Raw genomic sequence first — 23,776 nt, 5'->3', positions numbered from 1 at the left:
ATAATAATCAGTCAGACCGTTCTTTTTATTGCTTCGGACCTTTTTAAAGTTATACAATGATGTATGTTATATGGGATTCTTGATGAATAATGTAATGGACCGGTTTCTTACCATATTCTGAGAACGATTATTATTAAAATCAGCATTTCCTTTGGTGTGTGTGTGTGTGTGTGTGTGTGTGTGTAGATGGGTCAAAAGGTGATGTCCAAGCAGATCAACACCAGAGAGCCAGTAAAAGGTGTGCTGATGTCACACACCATCATGGACTTACGGATCCCTCTGTCCTACGAGGTGGGCCTCACTCCCATCACCGCCTTTGGTACTGGAGATACCGTCACCCGGACCATCCAGTACTCTGAGCGTAAGTTCTCATGACCTCACTCAACATGATGGCTTCCATACATTCCATCTTAATTAGATTCTTCAGAACTTTTGCTTGGAAGTTTGTTAGAAGTAACATTATCACCTCGGCGGTTTTAACAAACCACAGCTGTTACAAATACATCACTAAATACATTTATACTACAGCGCTGTTGAAAGCTCGATTCTGATTGGACAGAAGGTGATGATTCATTTTCTGTAACGACAGCTCTGACAGTTCATATCAATGTGCCTGTTTTAATACGTTACCGTTTCTATAGTAACATCCTACACTTGTACGGCGGACCCGAACTGTAAAAATGGGTTAAATATGGTGATGGAAAACCTCTGAATCTATATTGATGGACTACTTTAGAGCGTCTGGGATTTACAGCACATTTTTTTCCCCTTTGCTTGTATTATGCTAAGAACGCGCGTTTGGTTCCATGTGCATGTTAACATCGTACCTCGCCTTAAACTCTTTCTGCCATTTGTCCGGCCGCCCGAAAGCTTTGCCGAACGTCACGTCAGATCGTTAGCTCCGAACGTTATCGGCCAGGCGCGGAGCTCTGCGAAGCAACAGTGTGGGGAAAAATGGGAGTGCTCAAGTTAACAGCATGTCATTTGTTAACGTCCAATTCAGATGCGTCTTGATTTCCACCCCAGGCTGGTATAAATTGTGAGTTAGAGCGAGTGTGAATGTTTCTCTCTGTAAAGCCTACTCATAAACATAAACGCTACTAAGCATTTCAGCGGTAATTAAAATTGCAAACAGGCCTCCCACACACTTGTGCCGTTGGATTAATAGTTCTAAAGCGACGTCTTGAGAGCTGTTCTCTGGAGAAGAAATGATGTACTAATCATTCTAGGAGAATGCTGGAAAGAACGATCTGTCGAATATCTCTAATATGCAGCTTGTATAGAAATAGTGTCCGACTGTATATAAGTCAAGGCACCCAATTTGTGCTTGGCAGGAGGCGTTATACAGAGTCGTGCAGCGTTATACAGAGTAATATAGACGTTAAACATGGCTAGCTTAACATTTTATTTCATTGATCAGTTGAAACTTGTGTTTACTTGCTGTTCGCAGGCATTTTCCAGCCCTTAGGGCACAGCAAGTTTCATGGTTATGTGGAATAAAATTTGTGGCAAAAGTATTGAACGTAACTTTTCAAGAAAAGCACTCTGAAACTGAAACAGTGAACTCGGTGACAGAAATTTCCAACGGTCTTTAAATAAACAGCATTCTTTGTTAACAGTTTTCTAAGCTTTTTTTTTTCCCCCGCTAATCGTGGTTCATGAACGTGCAAGCTTGCGTCCGCCATTCTGGCACAAACCTCTCGTGTAGGCGGGGCTTAACAGCGCTTTACTCTCACTGGCTAGTGAGATTAGGATCGACAGCTCCCTGACCAGGAAGTAGCGACTTCAGTGGTGTGAATTTTGGAGAGCGTTCTGATATAGTGCGGTTCTCTGTATAGTTATATTGTTTGTACTTTGTAGTGTAAATGACTTACTTACTTAGTTTGTATTTAATATTTGAGGTTTGGGTAGTCTCATACCACTGTTTGTTTTAGATGAGCTCTCAGGAGCGGCACCTCAGCTCTTACTAATATATCACTAGATACGTTTATACTGCAGCGCTGTTGAAAGCTTGATTCTGATTGGCCAGGAGGTGTTGATTTTGTTTTCTGCGACAGCAGCTCTGAGAGCAGCGCCATCTGCAAAGTTCCGGAATGCACTGCATTTTGTATATATATTTCAGCTAAGCTAGTTATCTACGAGATGACGAGAACGGTTAATTAAATTAAATTTTAATTAAATTAAATCTTGGACTCTGTTAAAGATCACATATTAATTATGCACGTAGTTCAGGTGGATTTTTCCTCTAACTATTTATCTAATCCCTCTGAACTTTCCTCAGATTTTCTTTCACTTGTCACATAACTGAAAACCTATGTTATATATATATATATATTTCTGTTTTAGCTTAAAGTTACTTTTCATTGCAATGCATCTATGTATCATTGTTATTTTCTGAGGATTTCATTTCACTTGTTCTTTTACAGCTTACACTTATCCAAGATCTTCAGGTGAGACAGACTTCCCTTTATATATTTATATTCTGTCTCACTCTCTCTGTATCTCTCTCTCTCGCTGTGTCTCGCTCTCTCTGTCTGTCTCTCTCTCTCAAAACGGAGTTTTCCAAATTCAAAAAAAATTCTCTCTGTGTGTGTGTGTGTGTCTCTCTCTCTCTCTCTCTCTCTGTGTGTGTGTGCCTCTCTCTGTCTCTCTCTCACTCTCTCTCTGTCTCGCTCTCTCTCTCTGTGCGTGTGTCTCGTTCTCTCAGTCTCTCTCTTTCTCTCTCTGTGTGTGTGTCTCTCTCACTCTCTCTCTCTTTCTGTCTCTCTCTCTCTGACTTTCTCTCTCTGTCTTTCTCTCACTCTCTTTCTTTCTCTCTCTGTCTGTGTGTGTCTTTCTCTCTGTCTCTCTCTCTGTGTTTCTTTCTTGCTGTCTTTCTCGCTATGTCTCTCTTTGTCTCTCTGTGTGTGTCTCTCTCTGTGTCTCTCGTTCTCCAGCTCCGTTTAATTAAATTCAACACGGCTCGGCTGGCAGCCTGCTTACAGAGCTTTGCCAAAGTGAGACAATTATAAAAACATAGACGAAAACAGATTGGAGGACAAGTGGCGCAATTTGGAGAGCGTGGTAGGATGTGAATTGCTGTGGAATATCTCGAACCACAGAATAGGGAAACATTTTTAAAAAGGAATTTAAACAGCTACCGAGGGAATGTGCGAAACTCTAGTTTCCCCATGGATTACAGCAACTAGAGTCATGCTTAACACAGGACTATGAGAACTATATTTAAGAGTCGTAAAATAGCCTGTGGAAAAGTATTTACTCTCAGGCATGTATCTGACATTAGAGCTTTTACATTCGCTAATCAAATTTAATACTGCATGTAAATTACAATTATACAAGCAGCAAAGTGTGAATGGTGTGAGAGATTTTTTTTCCCCAGCTCTCTCTATCTCTCTCTCTCTCTCTCTCTCTCTCTCTCTCTCAGCTCTCTCAAGATAATTTTTCCTATTTCCGTCCATCTTTATCACCCTTTCTGAAAAGCCCCAGGCCATCGTATACTTTTTCTTCCTGTAATACAGCCCCATTTATATATTACCACCCATGTTTTCTCTCTTTCCATTAGATCACGTTTGTGGTTTTGAGGATGTGCGGATCTGCGGGTTCTCCCAGGATCGCAGTGACGTGTTTGACTGGACCAGACAAAATCATTTGAGTCAAAACCCTAAACGCTCGGTCAACACGGGGCCTGACATGGACAAAAGTGGGACCAAAGAAGGTAAACAGTCCTGTATAGGCATTTTATAGGGAAATAAAGGCCACATGCACGCTGAAGGGAGTATCCCGAGTTGCGATATGTGCACATAGTGAAGGGTTAATACTGAAATTATGCAAAACAAGGGTGCGTCTCAGTTTTCGCCGGTGCGGTGCTGGATACATAAATATGATGCTATTCATTAAATAATTGTATAGTCACTCTGAAGTCTACGGAATTTTAGTTTTCTTCATATAGAGCACAATGGAGATGACAGCATCTTCATCGAAGACACTGTTTACATCTAGGAGCAAATATTATATGGATTAAAATGATGAAAGCAGTAACCAGGGTGGACGAGTGCTTGGACAAATTACAATTTCGTGACAATGTCATGGCCACAAAAATGTGTGCACCCAATTAACTACAATTAACTGTAAAACAATGAATACGTTTCTGTCCAGTCAGAGTCTCAACTCTCAACAGTAGACACCATGTTGTTCACCCTATACTTCTAGTTCATTGTGCAACAAACAAAAACAAACAGGATGTGCTGGATCAAGTGCTATTTTATAAAATGCGGTGGAAGGGTGGAAGCTATATTGTTAAAGCCACATTTAAACAGCGATTAATCTGACTTCTGTTCGGCTTCATTTCGGTCCACGTTTTCTGTCCCTCATCTGTTCAAGTGCTTGTGTTTTAAAGCCGGTGGTTTAAACGCGACTGAAAAACCCGTCTCGCCTGCTTCTACCCGAGAAAAATACGTCTCGGGTATTTGTAATAATCCGAGTAGGTCGTCTCGGGCGGGTTTACGAAAAGCGAATACTATACGAGATGAATTAAACGGACAATTCCAGTGCTCAATAAAACGACTGAAACACCGGAGTCACCAGATGTCGTGCAGTTATTGCTGTCCTTATGGTTTGAGGTGGCATTTGAATCGGAAACAAATCGAGCCCTTAGGTGTGTTAGTAGGTGACGGACGCTCCTTAAAGAGAGGTCGGGCGAAAGCAAAGAGGAAACTATCAAGATGCGTACGGTTTAATTGACGGATTAATACAGGCAGACGGAAAACTGTATACAAAGCCGAAACAAATTCAACGGAAAGCACGATGCGTACTTCCTGTGTCTCTTTCCTCTGTGTCTTCATAACAGGTTATTATATGTACATTGAGACATCACGGCCACGTCAGATAGGGGATAAAGCTCGTCTCCTGTCTCCGCTTTACAACGTCACAGCGGCTCGAGGTCCCTCGGGCTCCAGCAGAATGCCGTACTGCGTCTCCTTCTTTTACCATATGAACGGAAAACACATGGGTCAGTACCACATCACTTCACAGAGGAAGAGAGTGTGAGAGAGCGAGAGAGAGAATGCTAGATGGATAACTTATTGTGAGTGTAAAAACATGGAGCTGTAACTTAAAGTGACATCTGTCTGGCCCAAGTGGTGTTGGATATCTAGGGGTGTGTGTGTGTGTGTGTGTGTGCGCAGTTGTCTTTTTTTTGCTGTTTGGCACCTTTCCAGAGAGGAAGCCATCTAGGAGGAGGACATCTGTCACCGTTCTGTCACACTAATGTTGTGCTTGCAGATGTGCAAAGCAAACACACACACACACACACACACATGCTCAAGCTCACACAGTTGGGGCTTGGAAGAAAAGTGGAAAAAGTGTTTGTCACTGTTGCAGTTGGTACAGCCTTGCATCCCTGTCAAATTATCAACCATCCCTGTTCTGTCACATCAATGGTGTTTGGTGTGTGTGTGTATAAAAGTCTATATTAAGGGGTATGCTGCAGCCTCGTATAACCAGCGTGTAGGTGTGTTTGAGCTACAGCCTATGGGAAGGTGATCTATGTCAGTGTCTTTTTATTTGGGGAAATGTATCTCATTATCCATCAGTCCGTGTGTGTGTGTGTGTGTGTGTGTGTGTGTGTGTGTGTGTGTGTGTGTTCTGAGTAGAGTCTGAGTTTCCTTCTCTTTAAAGGGATACCCGTGCATTCACCTACACTGCCCCTTGAAACAGTGTTGGAATATCCTGGGTACACACTGACCTCGCTTTAGTATCCTGAGACTTCGTTAAGTCGGCACATGAGCTAAAATAAATAAATAAACAAATAAATATTTATTAGGATGTGCTGGAACGAGCGAGCTGCTGTTGTGTTTTGTTCTTGTTTGTTTTTTAAGGGCCGAGACAGTATCGTTAAACCGAATTTGCAGTAATTGGTGTTAAATTGATGTTGAATAACGATCGGTTTTCGATGCTTGGCATCTTTTCACTCGGGTATCGTATTCGTATCGTGTTACGTTTGACAGCAAAGCAAGAAAGCGCGATCTAGCTACTTCAATCCATCGTTTCTACACCCCACCCGGCGTGGTCTAGACGCTGTCTCGGATGCTTCTACTCAAGAACGATCTGGCAACATCGTCCCGTAAAGTCAGCTTAAGCACCCGCGTAACCCGACTCTGAATACGAGGAACTTTCCCTGTGTAGCTATCGATGTACGTAAACTCGCCGACTCCGAATACGTCCCGAAAGAAGAGGAAATATTTTCCGTCTACATGTTGCTAATTATCCTCGAGTCATTTCAGTTACACTGACGGATTCTCTCCGTGTGTGTTTGTGTGTGTGTGAGAGTGTGTGATTACACTTTTTGTGTTTAATGATCTCTCTGCCAGCTGTCAGTTGACAAATTAAGAATTGTTCATGTGTACATTGGGTTATTTTAGTTAGTGCTGTGTGTGTGTATGTATTTGTGTGTGATTTGTTTGTGTGTGTGTGACTGTGTATGTGTGCGCGCATCCTGTTTGATGGCAGGGTCACCTAAGGCCGTCGTCTGATTTACGGCGATGCGAAGGCGCTATCAGTCACTTTCCAGGCCCTTCATCACACAATACTCCATCAGAGTGCTATATCCAGCAAACAGATCTTCCATCCATGTCAAAACACACACGCACACATACACACACACTGACTGATTTATGGATGGGCTTCGAAGTTGTATGCCTATGATCTACAATCTCCAATATCCCACAAAGCATAACGCATGTACTGAATTCAAGAAGCCATATATATATATATATATATATATATATATATATATATATATATATATATTTTTTTTTTTTTTGTTTATTTTTTTTTTTGGACTACACTAAGCCTAGACGAAACTTTTAGCCGGTATTCGGACAATTTTTTAAAACCTTTTTTTTTTTATCTCGTGCCATGCTTTACCATGCCATACATGTCATTTTAACCCTTTAACCTTACCCATTAGATTATAAGTTAATGGAGGTGTACCAACCGGTCGAGTTACTTAGTTAAGGTAACAGCCAGCTACAAATTTAATTTATTTTGAACGATCCCTTTTGATAAGACTATCACTTTCTTTAAATAATAAAAAAAACCCTAACAAATACAACATGGTACTATATACCACACATCCTACACTCATAGTTTGAAATATGATGACATATTTTAATAAAAAAAAAGATCACAAAGGTTTACACGACAAGACGTTTGTGAGCTTGCCTAATTTGTCACTTTTTTTGCTAAAAAAAAATGGGAAATAAACCCTGAGGACGGTGGTTCATAAAGATGTGAACTCTTTTATTGATCTGTCGCCATTTATAATATTCATTGTAATTCAACACGGTATCTTGAGAAAACATTATGCTCGTGATATTGCTGATGAATCTAGCTCACAGCTGAACTCCTGCTAAGTCACGTCGGTTTAGTGACTACGCGACCGTACGGTAACACATTTGAAAACAACTCGTACATAAATATAGGGGCGTGACTGCAACGTTGTACCTTTTCTTACACACCCCCCCCCCCCCCACTGTTTTGTGCTTGGAATCACTGCATTGATTTCTATTCCAATCCTTTCGTCTTCGTTTAGAGATCCCGCGCTATAATTATCTCCCATTTGCGCCACGTTCGGCCGAGACATCCCTCAGATTCTCTCAGCCTTTTGAAAAACGGTCACACTTTCTCCTCGGGGCCTGCGCTACTGCTGATTTCACAGCATATGTTTTATTAATTCCATTACTATTTAAGAGACCGCGAACAGACAGCACGTCCTTAATGAAAATTGTAATTGAAAGGCGAGGCGCATTAATCACAATCGGAATCACCCCAGGGTGCTCATCTCGCATAAGCCAATCCTGCTCTCACACACACACACCCCCCCCAACACCACCAGTATGCATCATGATGGTGTTGCTATAGAGAAACCTCATATTCTGTCTAGCTGTTGTTGGTGTGTGTGGTTCTCAGACTGTATATTTAACTATATATATATAGGATGTATAGCATTTAAAAAAATTCTTATGGAATGTGCATCTTTGGATTTTTCCACCTTGTACCAATAACAGATACTATTAATCAAAGCGCGCACCCCCCCCGAGCTATCCACCATTTATTCTAAATAGCATCTTAACCAACATCAGATCTCTATTAGCATCACTAATCACACTGAGAAGCACCATCATCGCTGCTTAAACCCACCATTGGCTGATGGCCAGTGCTGTGTACATAATCTGCTAATGATTAGCTTGAGCATTGGCATGTGGGCAGCTCGGTGAGTACAGACTCCAGCTTTAGAGGGAAGCAAGGCTGTCTGAGCCCTCATTACTCTGGGCTTCCCACAGAGAATCAGACATCCCTGTTAGCAAGCAAAGATCTGTGTGGTGCGCTAGCCATGCAAGGCTAACATTAACAATGTCCCAAATTAGCATGGTGAAAAATAGTTCTGCACGGCTGCTGATGCTTCACACTAGGTAACACCCTTTGAGAATCATAGGAAGAAAGCTGGCAGACAGACGACAATAAGAAGGACAAAGAATGATGAAAGATATCTGAAAAGGCCACAAAGCCCAGCTGTTATTGTTACTCTATATTTAACCGGTGAGTTCATTCTCATAAGGCTGACCAAGAAAAATACCACACTGTGCTGAGTTCCAGCTCTCAAGGACTTACCCCTGCTCTAAGCAAACTACTGTACTGTAGTATTCTCTGATATTAAATAACAAGACAAGCCTATAGTTTAGCTGGATTGCAGTTCATCAATCGGACATTGTAGAAGTCGTGGAAATCATCATCATGTTGATTGCAAGAAATCGGTGGAGAGACCAGTGTGGAGCTCTTGCAACTCACTGGATTTATATGGATCACCGACCTACAGCTTAGATGTAAATATAAGAATTTTGTAGCTCTTCAGCACTGCACTGAATGTTCTAGTGTACCAATGTCAATGCTGGACTAAGTGTTGCACTCAGTGTTGCAACTAGATTATACAATCTATGAAATTGCATTCATAATGGGGTTCAATTGGACTAGATGCAACCAGTCCTGATTACCGCAAACCCTGCTCAATCAAATCAACACTTACATAGAACTTTTTCAACAGCGTGAAGTTGGTTAAAAGATCTTACACAGTAACACACGATGCCAAAGCTGAAAGAAAATCCAGAAATGATGAGGAAGAAGGTGATTGAAAATACATCAGTCTGGAAAGGGTTACAGAGCTATTTCAAAGGTTCTGGGACTCCAAAGGACTACAGCGAGAGCCGTTATCTCCAAATGGAAAAATTCTGCACGGTAAAGAACCTTCCCAGAAGTGGCCAACCTTCCAGAATTCCTCCTAGAGCACAGCAATGACTCATCCAGCAAGTCACAAAAGAGTCAGGGACACCATCAAAGGACCTACAGGCCTCTCTTGCATCAATAAAGGTCACTGTTCATGACTCCACTATCAGAAAGGGCGGCTGTGGCTCAGGTGGTAGAGCGGGTTGTCCACTAATCGTAGGGCTGGTGGTTCGATTCCCGGCCCACGTGACTCCACATGCCGAAGTGTCCTTGGTAAAGATACTGAACCCCGAGTTGCTTCCGATGGCAAGTTAGCCTTGCATGGCAGCTCTGCTACCATGGGGGTGTGTGTGTGAATGGGTGAATGTGTGTGAACATTGTAAAGCGCTTTGGATAAAAGCGCTATATAAGTGCGCCATTTACCATTTAGACCGACACTGGGCAAAAATGGCATCCATGGAAGAATGGCGAGGTGAAAACCACTGCTAGAAGAACATTAAGGCTTGTCTGAATTTTGCCAAAACACACCTTGATGATCCTCAAACCTTTTGGGAGAAGGTTCTGTGGATTGATGAGTCGAAAAAGGAACTGTTTGGAAGACAGGGGTCCAGTTATATCTGGTGTAAACGTCATACCTACGGTCAAGCATGGTGGTGGAAGTGTGATGGTGTGGGGATGCTCTGATGCTTCAGGGTCTGGGCAACTTGCAATAATTGAGGGAAACATGAATTCTACTCTCTGCCATAAAATCCTAAAGGAGAATGTCTGGTCTTCAGTCCGTAAATTGAAACTCAAGTGCAACTGGATTATGCAGGAAGACAACGATCCAAACCATAAGACTAAGTCCTAGTCCTAGAAGTAAGTGAAAAACTGATCTCCGGTTATCAGAAGAGTTTGGTTGCAGTTATTGCTGCAAAAGGTGGCACAACCAGATTTGAAGTTTAAGGGGGCAATTACTTTTTCACATGGGTGTTGGATAACTCTTTTTTTTTTTTTTTTTTTGGCTTGAATAAGAAAAGAAATAAATACAAACTGTATTGTGTATTTACTCAGGTTGTCGTTGTTTTATATTTCGTTTGGTGATCTAAAACTATTTAGTATGAGAGATACACAAAAACAGAAGGAATCAGTATGGGGGCAAATACTTTTTAAAAAAAAAAAAAAAGATTTTTTTTATTAAGACTCGGATCACATATGTCAGATAAATGTTCAGTCCCTCTTTTATTCTGATTAGAACATCGAGTGAATGCCTCTAAAGAAAGCTAGTTCCAATTGGCTTTCCTTTAGCCTCGCTAATAAGCTGCCCTGCTTTGTTTTGCTGCAACCATTCAGGGTAAAAGCCTAAGCTGTTCTACTGAGATCACTGAAACGAGTGACTCAGATATTTTAAACCCAATGCCCTTTTCTGATATTAACAAAATCCTTCCTTCTGTTTGGTGAAAAGTGAGAAGCAAAATGTAAAGTGTAAGTTATAGAGTCCATAACGTGATGTGTTTTTTATTAGATCGTCATTTCAGCAGTTGCCTGAGAAGTTTAAGCTCTACCTGCCTGTTCTTTACCACTGTCGTGTTTTTAGCGTTTGAGTATGATTCACAGTGGCTTGCATAAGTATACACCCCTTGAACCTTTCCACATTTTCCATCGTTTCAGCCTGTAATTATAATAGTTATGTATTGATGCATAAGAGAACCAAAGAATGACAAAAAAATAGCAAAGCTAACTAAATTAATCTAGTTTTTTGCCCGACTAACAGTACTTTCAGGTCCTCCGTTTCGGGCAGTTCTAATATAGGTCTGCCCTTGGTACGCTCAGTTCTCTTTGTCAGATACGTTTGTATCTCTGAATAGTAAGTAAAAGGAGAAATACACGTCCTTGTCAAGTGGTTAAGTGTCCATTCAGCCAAGATTTTGTGTTTTATTTTAGTTTCCTCTGTAATCGTCTCTCACTTTCTCATTTTCAATGCCGTGTACTGAATGTAAAGCATTAGACCTAGGTTCATAATGTGTTCAAATTCATGGACAGACATTAGATCTTAGCAAGGCTGGTTTATTACCTGGCTAGTTTTCATACACTGATAGGTATGATAGGGAGGTATTTAAAACGACTGAGCTAGCGGCGTTTAAATGAAAAGAAATAGAAGTATGTCGATCTATTATAACTAACTCGGTTTAACACCTGGCGTCTTACAAGTTCTTACAAATCTGACTTAACCTTTATAGATCTTGATGTACTGTATATTGACATGGCTTGCTTCAGGAATAAGATCAAATCTCTATGTCGGTATCGTAAACCGATAACTTTTGAAGTAAACCTGCATACGTTTCACTAACTATGATTAGCTTTTGTTCTGGTGCATTTCTGTCATTCTGAATCGAGACCAGATCGTCTGAACGTTGTGATGAGTTAGTGTTTGAATGCTCGTCACGTTACCGAGAAACCGCAGAGCTCTCCGTCTTCAAGACTTTCTGGGTATCGGAAAAGTTACAGCTTTTTACGCCTTTTTCTAAATATACTTTTCCTCCTTCTGAATAAATATCAACAATTTTAAAATCCAGTTTTTCCGGCCCGTCCACCATACACGTCCCCATGTAAGTTGCTATAGAAACGGTAACGTATTAGTACAAGGGCTGTAAGCCTTGCAGCTGGAACTACTGTACTGTCATAGCTTCTGTTATAGCAAAGGAGTCAACACGTGGTATAAAAGACACTACATAATAATGATGATGATGAAGTGTTTAGTAACTACAGTAAAACTAATAGATTTTTTTCTTGGTCATTTTTGGATGGTTTTCCAGAATGTATCTAACACAACAGTGAAGGTAGCTTAGAGCAGTATAGGGCAATAGTTTCGCAATAGCAAGCAAGGTTTCAAATAGTCGAACCATAAGAGGACCTGATCTTGTTCTAAGGTGGAGTCTGATGTTGTCTATGGGCACGGGGGGCTTAGTCTCACCTCCAGAGTTGTGTGTGTGCGTCGTTTGCACGTTCTCCCCATACTTCAAAGGTTTCCTCCAGGTACTCCAGCTGGACCCTATTCCAAAGACACGCACTGTAGGCTGATTTGCATTTCCAAATTGTGTGAATGTGTGTACGCCCTGTATCTCGCCCAGGGTGTTCCCAACCCTGCGCCTCGACTTCCCTGGGATAGGCTCCTCCACGACCCTTTGTCGCTAGCTGGTCATTAATTGCGGTCGATTCTTAGCACGCCTTACTAGTAGTAAAAACACGTATGAGAGCTAATGTTTGAATGATGACCCATGTGACACCTCATACTCTCTCATATGTATAACTCTCTGTACTGTACTCTCCATGTCTCCTGTACGTGCCTGGGGTTGTGTATGTCGCGGTACCTTTATCAGGAGGGAGTGTATTAACCAAATCTGGCAGGAGCTTTCAGAGAGAAGCCCACTTGATCTACCTCGATGCACATTCATTAAAAGGATGAAGGTCGTCGTGCTTTCTTCCAAGCTATATCGCTTCTGTCAGACTGATATTTGTGTGATGCATATAAGTGCAGGCCAAGGTTTCCATTATGATGTTATATTTGGTATATAAATATGCAAATATGCTTTATGAATGCAACACTGGACTGCCTCTTCTCTCATGCTACTCCATTCACTTTTACCTTGAGGGCTTTTGTCCCTATTTTGAGCTGTAATATATATATATATCTATATCGGCTACCCTTAAGCACTAAGTAGGAAGGATAATTTAATTCATGAGCCGTACAGGTGGCACTTGTCCTCATTTCCACTAATCCTAATGTGCCATTTTTTTTGTGTGTATGTGTGTATGTGTGTGTGCTTGTTTGTATTTTTAAGTGAATGTTAAGACATAAGTTTACTGAAACGGTGTTTATAGTCTGCGCACCCACTCTCTGTCAGATTAGGTGTTAAAAGAAGACTCCATCTTCCCGTATTATGGAGTAGTGCAATTTAGAAGTAAGCACAAACCCATGAATATGAGAACAAAGCAATAATAACGATGGAGTGGAAGGTAATTGGTTGTCATCTCTGTACAGATATGGACGCACCATCATGTAATACCTTGTTTTTTGGGTAATACGGTTATGTTGTCTTGGGGGTTTAAAGGAATGGGACCCATTTAACTATTTTTTTAAAAAAAACACACTATTAAAAAAATGTGGCACATTTTATTCAAATGCATACAATAATATTTTGGTTTTTTATTAGAGCCATTTCTTTCTGTTTCTTTAACTTTGCACCCAAAGAACATGTTATGAAAATTGCTATCAGATTTAAGTTGTCATTATTGATGGTTATTATATTTTTTGAAAAACCGTGGCTGATTACATAATGGCATGAATGTACGGGTATATCCCTACTAAAATGAGTGTATTTTTTCCCAACAGACAGTGTTTATCAGTGTATATATTGAAAAGTACAAGTAGTAAGCATGATGCATGTACATATTGAGTCGATGTTGAGACGGGTAACAGTGCGTTAATATTTAAATGAGATCTATGGCAAAGAAAGTGGTGTGCAAACAGAAGGCTGATGTTCTCTTTCATTGTAGGAACTCTGAATGTCCTGCTGCGAGTGAAGAGCATCGCCACAGTGGATTCTTTAGTATGGACACTCTCGGGCCACCAAGGCCCCAACTGGAGGAAGGCTAACGTTGTGGTGTATCCCAGTGGACCATTCCAGGTACATACACACATTCAACATCTAAGTTTCGGTTGAGTCTGCCATCTTGTGCAGAGATCACTGAGGTAATGATTTGGAAAAAAACTGAGTCGTTCTGTGTAACTTGGCTGGATTGTCACAGTTTACTTTCGAAGCTGTTGATTCATTTTCTATAACTCTAGCTCTAAAGCTACACAGGTTATATTAACGCACAGGTTCTAATATCTTAGCATTTCTATAGTAACAGATTATGCAGGGATTTGTATGGTGGGTGCTCCTTATAAACAGATTAAACCCTTGTGTAATCGTTGATGTTTCTGTGGATAGATGTTTATTCGGCATTTTGGAAGGAGTCTCCAGTGTCCGCACTTTGTTACAATTAAGAGAGTTAAATAACAACTCTAAATTTGACTTCTTTTTTTTTTTTGGTCAAATTGCTTCAGGATGTGCTTTAGGGTGGCCATTGATTATTTTCTTATTGCAGCACTTTTTTTTTTTTTTTTTTATCTCCTGGCAGAACGTCTACAAGCTTCTTTATTTGAAATGTAGTGGCCTCACAACTGGGAACTTAATTGTATTTTAATCGAATAGCTTTTCTAATTAGATACATAGCTTCCTAACTCTGGTAGCGTAAAACATTAGTCGCCCTGAAGGCTAGACTCTGTGAATTTGGCCGGAGTCTCAAGTCTTTTTCGATCCACAAGGCCTAATTCCAAATCCAGATTATTGGTGTTGAAGTTGAAGTCTGTTTTCTGGAATTGAGCATAAAGACACCAAATTATCGAATTTTTGAAGTCTGATTTGTGTTCACACCTTTGTAAATGAAATTATAAATACTATATTTAGTATTGTGTATATAATATAATACTAAATAAATATATATATATATGTGTGTGTGTGTGTGTGTGTGTGTGTGTATATATATATATATATATATATATATATATATATATATATATATATATATATATATATATATATATATATATATACACACACACACATACATGCGCACACATTTATTTATTTATTTATTTATTTATTTAGCATTGTGTTATATACACAATACTATTTGTCTGCCTGCTTTTGGGTCTGACTTGTTTTTCCTATCCATCACGCTCGGCTAAAAGCGTTTTCCCTTTTAATGAAGAGAATTAACAATAAAGTTGAGATGACAGCTGAGAGGTAGCCAAGTTTGTCCCTCTCCTTCTGCCCTTCTCTTTCTTCCTTTGCTTCTGCACTCCCTCCGTCTGCCAATTCTGGAGTGTCTGTTTTTAAAAAAAAAAAAAAAAAAAAAAAAAAAAAAAAAAAGAATGAGGGAGAGAGATGGCGGCTCCTTGCGGACCTCATCACGTATTCACAGCAGCATATGTTTTGGTGAGACACACGAGAACGAAGGGTAGATAGGAACAACTTCTATGCCAAACTTTCTTGTCTTTTTTTCGTCAGTCACTTTAATTTCCTGTAGATTCTTCTTGCTGTACTCGACGTCTCGCTCGTCATTATCTTGACATTGTGCATTAGTTTGACACGCAAGACTGAAAGACCGCTAATGCCGGTGCTTCTGAAAATCAAATATGTGGTACACTGCAATGAAACCGATATGAAAAAGCATGCGTCATATGTGTGATAATTAGATGGATGTTTTTAATTATTTTATGTTGCATAACAGCGCTGTGGAATTCTCGAAATCTGATTGGTCAGAAGTTTGATTCATGAAAGACTGGTAAATTGATGGTGGTCGAAGAATAAAATACTTTTGTCAGATATTTTGAGGTGGTAACAGTAACTCTGCTTCACGGTAGGCCATATTCAAACACCATATCATTGATTAATTTCCCTATAACAGCATACCCTTTAGCGATTTATTCAAGCTGAATATTGAGCTATAAATCACTTTTTTTTTAAAAAAATATATTTTTTTTTTACAAGACAAACTTTACCAAGATGGCAGCAATGTAAATAGTTGCACATGTACAGAAATTCAGTTTATTATTATTATTATTATTATTATTATTATTATTATAGTAACCACGTACTACCTCCACGATAACTTTGTATTCACAGAAAATCTAAAATTGCGTTCACGTGATGAACAATCATCTCTAATGTGAGAGAAATAGTTCTTTTGTAAGATCTTTGAATGTTATGTTCAGGTACAATGCACTTTACATCCTTTATTATGGTGAACTAGTAAACTGGAAAATAAGACATTATTATAAATAGGACAACCTTTATCATAATGATAACACACAACCATTTCGGAAATGAATTGCTCATGAGAAATAAGCACTGAATTTCTGAGGGTTTGGTTTCATTCATCAGATATGTTCGTTTCGGTTCATTATTTATTTATTTTTTCTCCCAGAATAAAACATGAACGAAGAACGACAAGCAATTAATCAAAATGTCACTGAGGCATTATTGAGAAGCAACTTTTGATAGCAGACATGGCAGTTGCATTGTAACCTGGATTGCACTTACCTGAGATATGCATTGATTTCTAGACTGTTCTCTGGGAGTAGCAGGCTAGCTAGCAAGTGACAACTACAAGCAGGCTAGCAGGCTAGCTAGCAGATTCGACTACAAAAGAAAAAGCTAAACTACAATGCTAAATCACTTCAAGTTTAAAAAGAAAATACCCCCATAATAACAATTGAAAGCATAATAAACTTTGACTAGGAATGTTAGCTTGCCAGCTAGATGATTAGCTATGCTAGTTTCTTCACGTGTAAAAAAAAATTGTTGATGACCAGCAGTCTCCTACCTAATATCACACAAAAATAATACCCGTGTTTGGTTAACTGTATGTTTTTTTTTTGTTGTTGTTGTTTTTTTTACATCTCAATCCAAACTTACGAAACAGCCCAGACCTTAAGCCATAACAGCCATAAAAACCAGATAAATCATGAGGGAGCTTCTTTAAAATAGCCTCATAAATAAAGTCCTACCAGTGGTTAAGCCATTGAATTGTTAGTGCAGGGCAATTAACTTTGGAGTACTTAATGAGGGCTCCACAACCTGTAATAAACCTTTGGGCTCCGTAATTTACAGTATTCTGCATGCGAAGACAATAAACCAGTCCAGCATCCGGTTATAACTGACGATGACTATAATAAAGAATCAGCAGAACAAGCAGGAGTTCCTCTGGAACATCTTTTTCTATTTTGTCCATCTACTAAGAAACAATGGTTTTTTTTGTTTGTTTTTTTTTTGAGATCCAAGCTCAAAATAAAAAGTCCCTTTTCAAGCTTCCCAGTCAGACCACAGTGTGCCCAAGGATCGATGGTAAAAGTCTGAGCCAGACTCCTCCTGATAAGAACAGCCGGCCAGCCAGTTTAATCCAGCCATTTCTCCCCCTCTGTCCATCCCATCTGTTTGTTCTCCCTGTCCCCTCGTTCCTCGCTGTGTAACAGTAAACGAATACAGACTCCAGTCATGTTTTCCTCCTTTCCACATATCAGCGCCAGAAGAGAAGAGGTTGTGCTTGTGACGGCGTACCAGTACGATAGCATACAGCACCATGATAAGGCAGTCAGAAGTTATTATTTGGTTAACCTTATGCTATATATAATAAAATATAATAAAACACTTGGATTGTGCTATTATAGGAAAACAATCAACGAGGGGTTGGTTTGATGCCAAGCAGAGTCGATTATTTTCCAGTAACCGCATGTCCCGAAATGTTTGATTTTTTTTTTTCTTTTTCTTCATATGCGACCGATTGCAATTTCGTGTTCATTAATCAACGTGTTGTTCTTATAGTATTGTCTGTTTATGGTTACTTTTAATGTTGCGAAATGAGTGAACCTGTTAACACTTTCCCGTGTCACCTGGACAGTGGTGGCGATGGCGGTTAAGGCTCTGGGTTACTGATCGGAAGGTCGGGAGTTCAAGCCCCGGCGCTGCAAAGCTGCCACTGTTGGGCCCTTGAGCAAGGCCCTTAACCCTCTCTGCTCCAGGGATGCTGTATCATGGCTGACCCTGCGCTCTGACCCCAACTTCCTGACATGCTGGGATATGCGAAGAAAAAAATTTCACTGTGCTGTAATGTACATGTGACCAATAAAGATTCATTATCATTATCATTATGGGTGGCTGTGGTTCAGGTGGTAGAGCGGGTTGTCCACTAATCGTAGGGTTGGCGGATCGATTCCCGGCCCACGTGACTCCACATACCGAAGTGTCCTTGGCACTGAACCCCAAGTTGCTCCCGATGGCAAGTTAGCGCCTTGCGTGGCAGCTCTGCTACCATTGGTGTGTGTGTGTGTGTGTGTGAATGGGTGAACGAGAACCAGTGTAAAGCGCTCGGGATAAAAGCGCTGTATAAGTGCGGACCATTTACCATCATTAAAGCTTAAAACAGCAGCTTGACTTCTTTCCAAAAATGCTAAATAAACTTCCCAACCATACTAGTATACCCTGTGTAGCTGTTACTATCGAAATGACAACATATTGTTCTGTTGCGTTAAAAACCTTGCAGCTGAAAGTACAATCATACATAGCGGTTGTTTTAGAAAATTCATCAACAGTCGTATAAATCGTATTGAATGTCATCTTTTTTTAACGCGAAGCTAGAAGCAGATATTGATAATGATCTTATCATACTGTACATATTTCTCACAACTAGTGCTGCAAAAGCGTGTAGATCCTGTTTGTATCACAGTGTAATTCCCGTAAGCCATGTCCAGTGTAATAGCGCCGATCGTCAACATGAACCTCGTGTATCCGTGTAGTCTGAATGACACCAATGTTCCGCTACGCCGACGGACACGAAGGAACAGAATCGATCGGCCTGTGTGAACAGATGTTCGAGCGAGGGTCACTCTTGAACTTGTTTATGCGGGAGTGAAATATTCGATTCTCTCCATGTCACAGCTTTTCTCTCTCAAGGGCTCTCTGTGGTATAGAAACAGGTTTTGAATATGAAACAGTTAATTAAGAGCAATTAGGTTTTTTTTTGTGTTTTTATATCTACTTCTAGAAGCCTTATTTCTACTATCAGCTCGGTCCATTATGTATAATTACCGTACATTTATAGTGGATATTATACTACAGTAGTATGAGATACACGATTCATTATTCTTATGATTCTTAGTCTTAAATTGAATATTCAACCATCGATTGGTCAGTCAAGGACACTTGGTCTTAAACATCGAACGGTGAAATTCTATTTAGCGCAGATATTAAAAAGTAAGCAAGCAGAAAAGAATATCAAATTGTATTATTATTATTATTATTATTGCTATTCTTTTAAATAATATTCAGCGTAAACTAAAATATCAATATGGCTGATGGGTTAGAGACACACAAGCCATACAGACTCTCGTCGTGATGTTTTTGTGAAGCTGCCTGTTTTTCAGCTCTCAAGCCCTCTGAGCTTCTCATGCGTGATGTCCATTAACCTCTTTCTCGCGCTCTCTCTCTCTCGCTTGGTCATTTATTCATTCCCACTAGTGTTTCCTATTTCCTGTTTTTCCCCCCTTTCTTTGTGTCCCAGCTTTATTTTACTTCTCTTCTCTTGTTACTCTAGTTCTTCCTTTCCATGATGCTCGGCATACACAGGAGACTTCCCGGCATTGCCACGACACTCTCATAACCTTCAGCAGCCACATACGCTAATTAACGGCTCTCTTCCAGTCTTGCGCGCACACGAGAACGGAAGCCCACGCGTGATCCTATTAAAAATGGCAGCGCGTGTACGAATCGCGGCGTTTCGAGCATTAGCCTTGAGTTCTCGGAGTCTGTTATGAAGGCGTGTATGTAGAATGAATGAGGTCTTTTTCTGTAATGAGATGCACAGCAGTAATGCACGCTATGCTCTGTGTACATGTCCGCGATAAGAAGGAGAGAATAAATACATCCAAAAAGGCAAACCGTGAACACCGGTTTGTAGAAGTTTACATGAGTGTGTCTCATCAAGGGACTCGAAATAGCGTTGGTGCTCCTCTGCATCGGATGGAGCCAGTTGAGGTGGTTCGGGCATCTGGCTAGGACGCCTCCCTGGGGAGGTGTCTCGGGCATGTCCGATGGGGAGAAGACCCCGGGGCAGACCAAGGACTAGATTGAGAGATTATATCCCTCGTCTGGCCTGGGAGCGCCTGGGTATCCCCGTGGAGGATCTGGAGGAGCTGGCTAGAGAGAGGGAAGTCTTGGCATCTCTGCCTAGACTGCTGCCCTCACGACCTGGACCTGGATAAGCAGAAGAAAATGGATAGATGGATGGATAGTGTGTATTTAAAAATAGATTTAACATTTTTATGGCTGCAAAAGCTAACAAGATGACCAGGTTAAAGGAGCATCCACAGCAACCTACTGAAAAGATCAGCAGGGTTAAGAATAGTATGTATGGGGGTGTGTTCGGCGACAGAAAAGGCTTCTAACGTCAGTTGACATAAAGTTTCAGTGTTTGACATTGCACCCATGTTCCTGTCGCTCATCCTTTCCCATGGCCTGGTAGCCAATTAGCAGAGAGAGAGAGAGGAGGCTTAGTACCACAGACCTGCTAGCAATGGAAGTAGGGAAGTCTATTCCCAGTCTTATAGAGTAGAAGCGTGAGATTTCCTCTCCCTCAGCCTATATTCTTCTCAGTTACATATTCATAACATCATCCTATTCAAAGCGACAGGTCGTACATGTGCATTTAATTCTTTTGCACTATTTAGTTGTTCCACAAGGTGGCAACAGTGGCCCAGGGCCACTGATTCTCAAGGTAGTCGAAGAACAAACGGAAGAGACGGAAACGTGCGCAAGAGATTGTCCAGGCGTTGTTCTTCGTCTTGTTGTGATTGTTCTTCGTTGTCGTCCTTCACACCAGAAGACCTGCTTTACTGCTCTGTACTGACTCTTGTAGGCGAGGAGGGGTAGTGCAAGTTGTCGTAATGCGCACGAGTCGACCGCGTGCGTACGCGTACATGTCGAATGAAGTATACTTTGAAAGGTTATGCGTACTACCGTGTGTATACGCTAGCGTACGTGTAAACAAAAATGAACTATACAAGAGGCTTAAGGGTCAGAATAATATGGTGGTTCTGTGAGTGTATGTTTAATTGGACTGACTGGGAAAATCAGAAGTCAAAGTGTTCATGTGGAGAGTTTTCTCTTATCAGGAGGCTTGACCTTGCACTTGTCTGTTTCGCTTTCTCTGTCTGGCATGAATGGCTCTTAACAACACCGAGTCTCTAAGAGCCTGACAGTTCACTTACTCTTATGAATACAAATATATCATAAATACACTAACCTCCTTTGTAGACTCTATATCTCTGCATAGGTCTTATTATTTTTGCTCTTCCAGAAAAAGAAGTCCAAGCACTTTCGATAATGCTCAAATGCCGATCTAGGTTTGAACCGAGTTGATGACGGAAAAAAATAATCCGGCTGTTTTCGGCTACACCTCTATCTTGGCCGGGGTCGCAGTGGAGCCGGACTAGGCGCAAGGCAGGAGAATTCGCCCCTATAGGACAGCAGTTAATCTGAGGTCACCCTGCACACACAGACGTTCACCCATGTAGAGGGAATTTACTGTAGCCAGTCCACTTGCTTCCATGTTTTGATAGGTGGCAGGGAGCCAGAGGAAATCCAAACATACACATGAACACACAAAACTCCGAACAGTAACCCCGAGCTCAGGATCGAACCGGAGACCCTGGAGCCGTGAGGCAACAACACTGCCCCTCCGCCCACCCGGGGGAAAAAAAAATGTGATTGCGAAACCACTTTTTGCGAATGTTTTATTTTGATTCGTTTGCTGTTTTTAAGACACAACTTGTTCTAGTTCTACTGCAGTAGCAAAACAGCAGGCCTACAACTTTCAGCCAAGATGTTTGAGCGCTACATGCCTCTGATAGAGCTGTTAGAGAGCTACATGCCTCTGATAGAGCTGTTAGAGAGCTACATGCCTCTGATAGAGCTGTTAGAGAGCTACGTGCCTCTGATGGAGCTGTTAGAGAGCTACGTGCCTCTGATGGAGCTGTTAGAGAGCTACGTGCCTCTGATGGAGCTGTTAGAGAGCTACGTGCCTCTGATGGAGCTGTTAGAGAGCTACGTGCCTCTGATGGAGCTGTTAGAGAGCTACGTGCCTCTGATGGAGCTGTTAGAGAGCTACGTGCCTCTGATGGAGCTGTTAGAGAGCTACGTGCCTCTGATGGAGCTGTTAGAGAGCTACGTGCCTCTGATGGAGCTGTTAGAGAGCTACGTGCCTCTGATGGAGCTGTTAGAGAGCTACGTGCCTCTGATAGAGCTGTTGGAGAGCTACGTGCCTCTGATAGAGCTGTTAGAGAGCTACATGCCTCTGATAGAGCTGTTAGAGAGCTACGTGCCTCTGATGGAGCTGTTAGAGAGCTACGTGCCTCTGATGGAGCTGTTAGAGAGCTACGTGCCTCTGATGCAGCTGTTGGAGAGCTACCTGCCAAAGCGAACTGGACATAAGCACAATCGGTTTAGTTAGTTATCAGGTACTGGTTGTCAAAATGGCTGACTACGATCCTATCCTGTATACTAGAAAATGTATTTAAAAAAATAAATAATAAAAAAAAATCAGGTTTTCCATAAAAATCTCAGAAAATAATCAGTGGAGTTGATGGAATTTGCATATCATCTCTCTAGTTTCACAGCGTTCTCAGAATATTGAGGATTAGCTCAAAAACAAACAAACGCCCTGTTCTGAAGACTTTATCCTCGACTCCTTCATTTCTGAATCGCCTTCAATTGCCACGCTTTTGTCCTGTTATTGTTATCATTAACTTTAAACCTCCTATTTGTTAACTTGAGGCTTTTTTCTTTCTTTCGTCGTAACGTTTTAAATAAGCACATCTTTCCTCGTATTGTTACTTTTATTCTGGTGATTCTGTGGAGCTTGTACCAGGTTTGGACCCAGTACACTGCTGTGCCAATATTCTGAGGATCTCGTCCCTGACTTGCGTTGACCCCCCCCTCCCCCTAAACATAAATCAGTACTCCTTAGAGTAAATAGGTTAAAGTTTTTTTTTAATTTATACTAGTAAAGAAGCAGAAATATAATCAGACACAACGGAAACTAAAAAGAGTTTTAGTAGTTCTTGTTAATAACGCCGCACTTTCTATCTCCTCAGCACTAAAAACGCCACACGGTTTTAAGTAGCGAAAGGATGTAATTCCACTGATAAACTGTCGCGGGTTAATCGAAAGTGTACAAAGCTGTCTTTCCTTTTTATCGATTCATTTGTTTTGCGTGAGCATCCAGCTTGTAAGTGATGCAGTGTGTTCGCGCAGAACCGAATTAGGCCTGTGTGTGTGTGTGTGTGTGAGATTAGGTGTGTGATTAGGTGTGTATAGGCAGCTTCAGTGCTAACATAATTAAGCTGTCAGTCAAAGCCAGGTGTGTGTGTGTGTGTGTGTGTGTGTACACGTACGCGCCGTGATGTGTTCGTTGTGTATACCAGAGATGACGGGAGGAAGCTGGTGAAGGAGTGAAAGATGCCACACAAAGCTAAGAGAGGCAAGACACTACAGGTAGAAATGATGATTTAGGCCACATCAGTCTTTATAAAAATAAAAAAAAAATTATTTAAATATAAAAATAATGCTAATTTAAATCTAAATTGCATCTTAGCAACTTCGAAGAAGACCTAAAAGCTCTGCCGTCTTTCTACAAATGCAAATAAATCATATAAACCACACTTAATAGTGGATGAATGCGTATTTAAATGATTTTTTTCTTTCCTTTGTTCGAAGCCACAAAATCTTTTTTTACGTATTCATCAGTGTCCCTAATTACAAGAATATTACGGAAGATTTTATTTATTTCTGTTTTTCGAAATGGATTTATGATCAATTTTCTGCTGACAAATGGCATACTAAACCATTTTAATAAT

General features: G+C 40.8%; 1 protein-coding gene across 1 annotated transcript in view; it reads left to right on the top strand.

Moving 5' to 3' along the window:
• LOC128605214 (MAM domain-containing glycosylphosphatidylinositol anchor protein 1) overlaps positions 1-23,776 on the top strand; it is a 192,346-nt gene that overhangs the window by 156,376 nt on the left and 12,194 nt on the right. Inside the window, exons 12-16 of the mRNA XM_053620427.1 lie at positions 187-361; positions 2,427-2,450; positions 3,563-3,715; positions 4,847-5,008; positions 13,816-13,946. Coding sequence (XP_053476402.1) covers positions 187-361; positions 2,427-2,450; positions 3,563-3,715; positions 4,847-5,008; positions 13,816-13,946 — 645 coding nt within the window. The remainder of the gene's footprint in view (positions 1-186; positions 362-2,426; positions 2,451-3,562; positions 3,716-4,846; positions 5,009-13,815; positions 13,947-23,776) is intronic.

Source organism: Ictalurus furcatus, chromosome 3 (genome assembly GCF_023375685.1).
Source record: "Ictalurus furcatus strain D&B chromosome 3, Billie_1.0, whole genome shotgun sequence".
NCBI classification, from domain to species: domain Eukaryota; kingdom Metazoa; phylum Chordata; class Actinopteri; order Siluriformes; family Ictaluridae; genus Ictalurus; species Ictalurus furcatus.
Note: the sequence above shows the minus strand (reverse complement) of the source record. Positions and strands in the feature narration are given on the sequence as shown.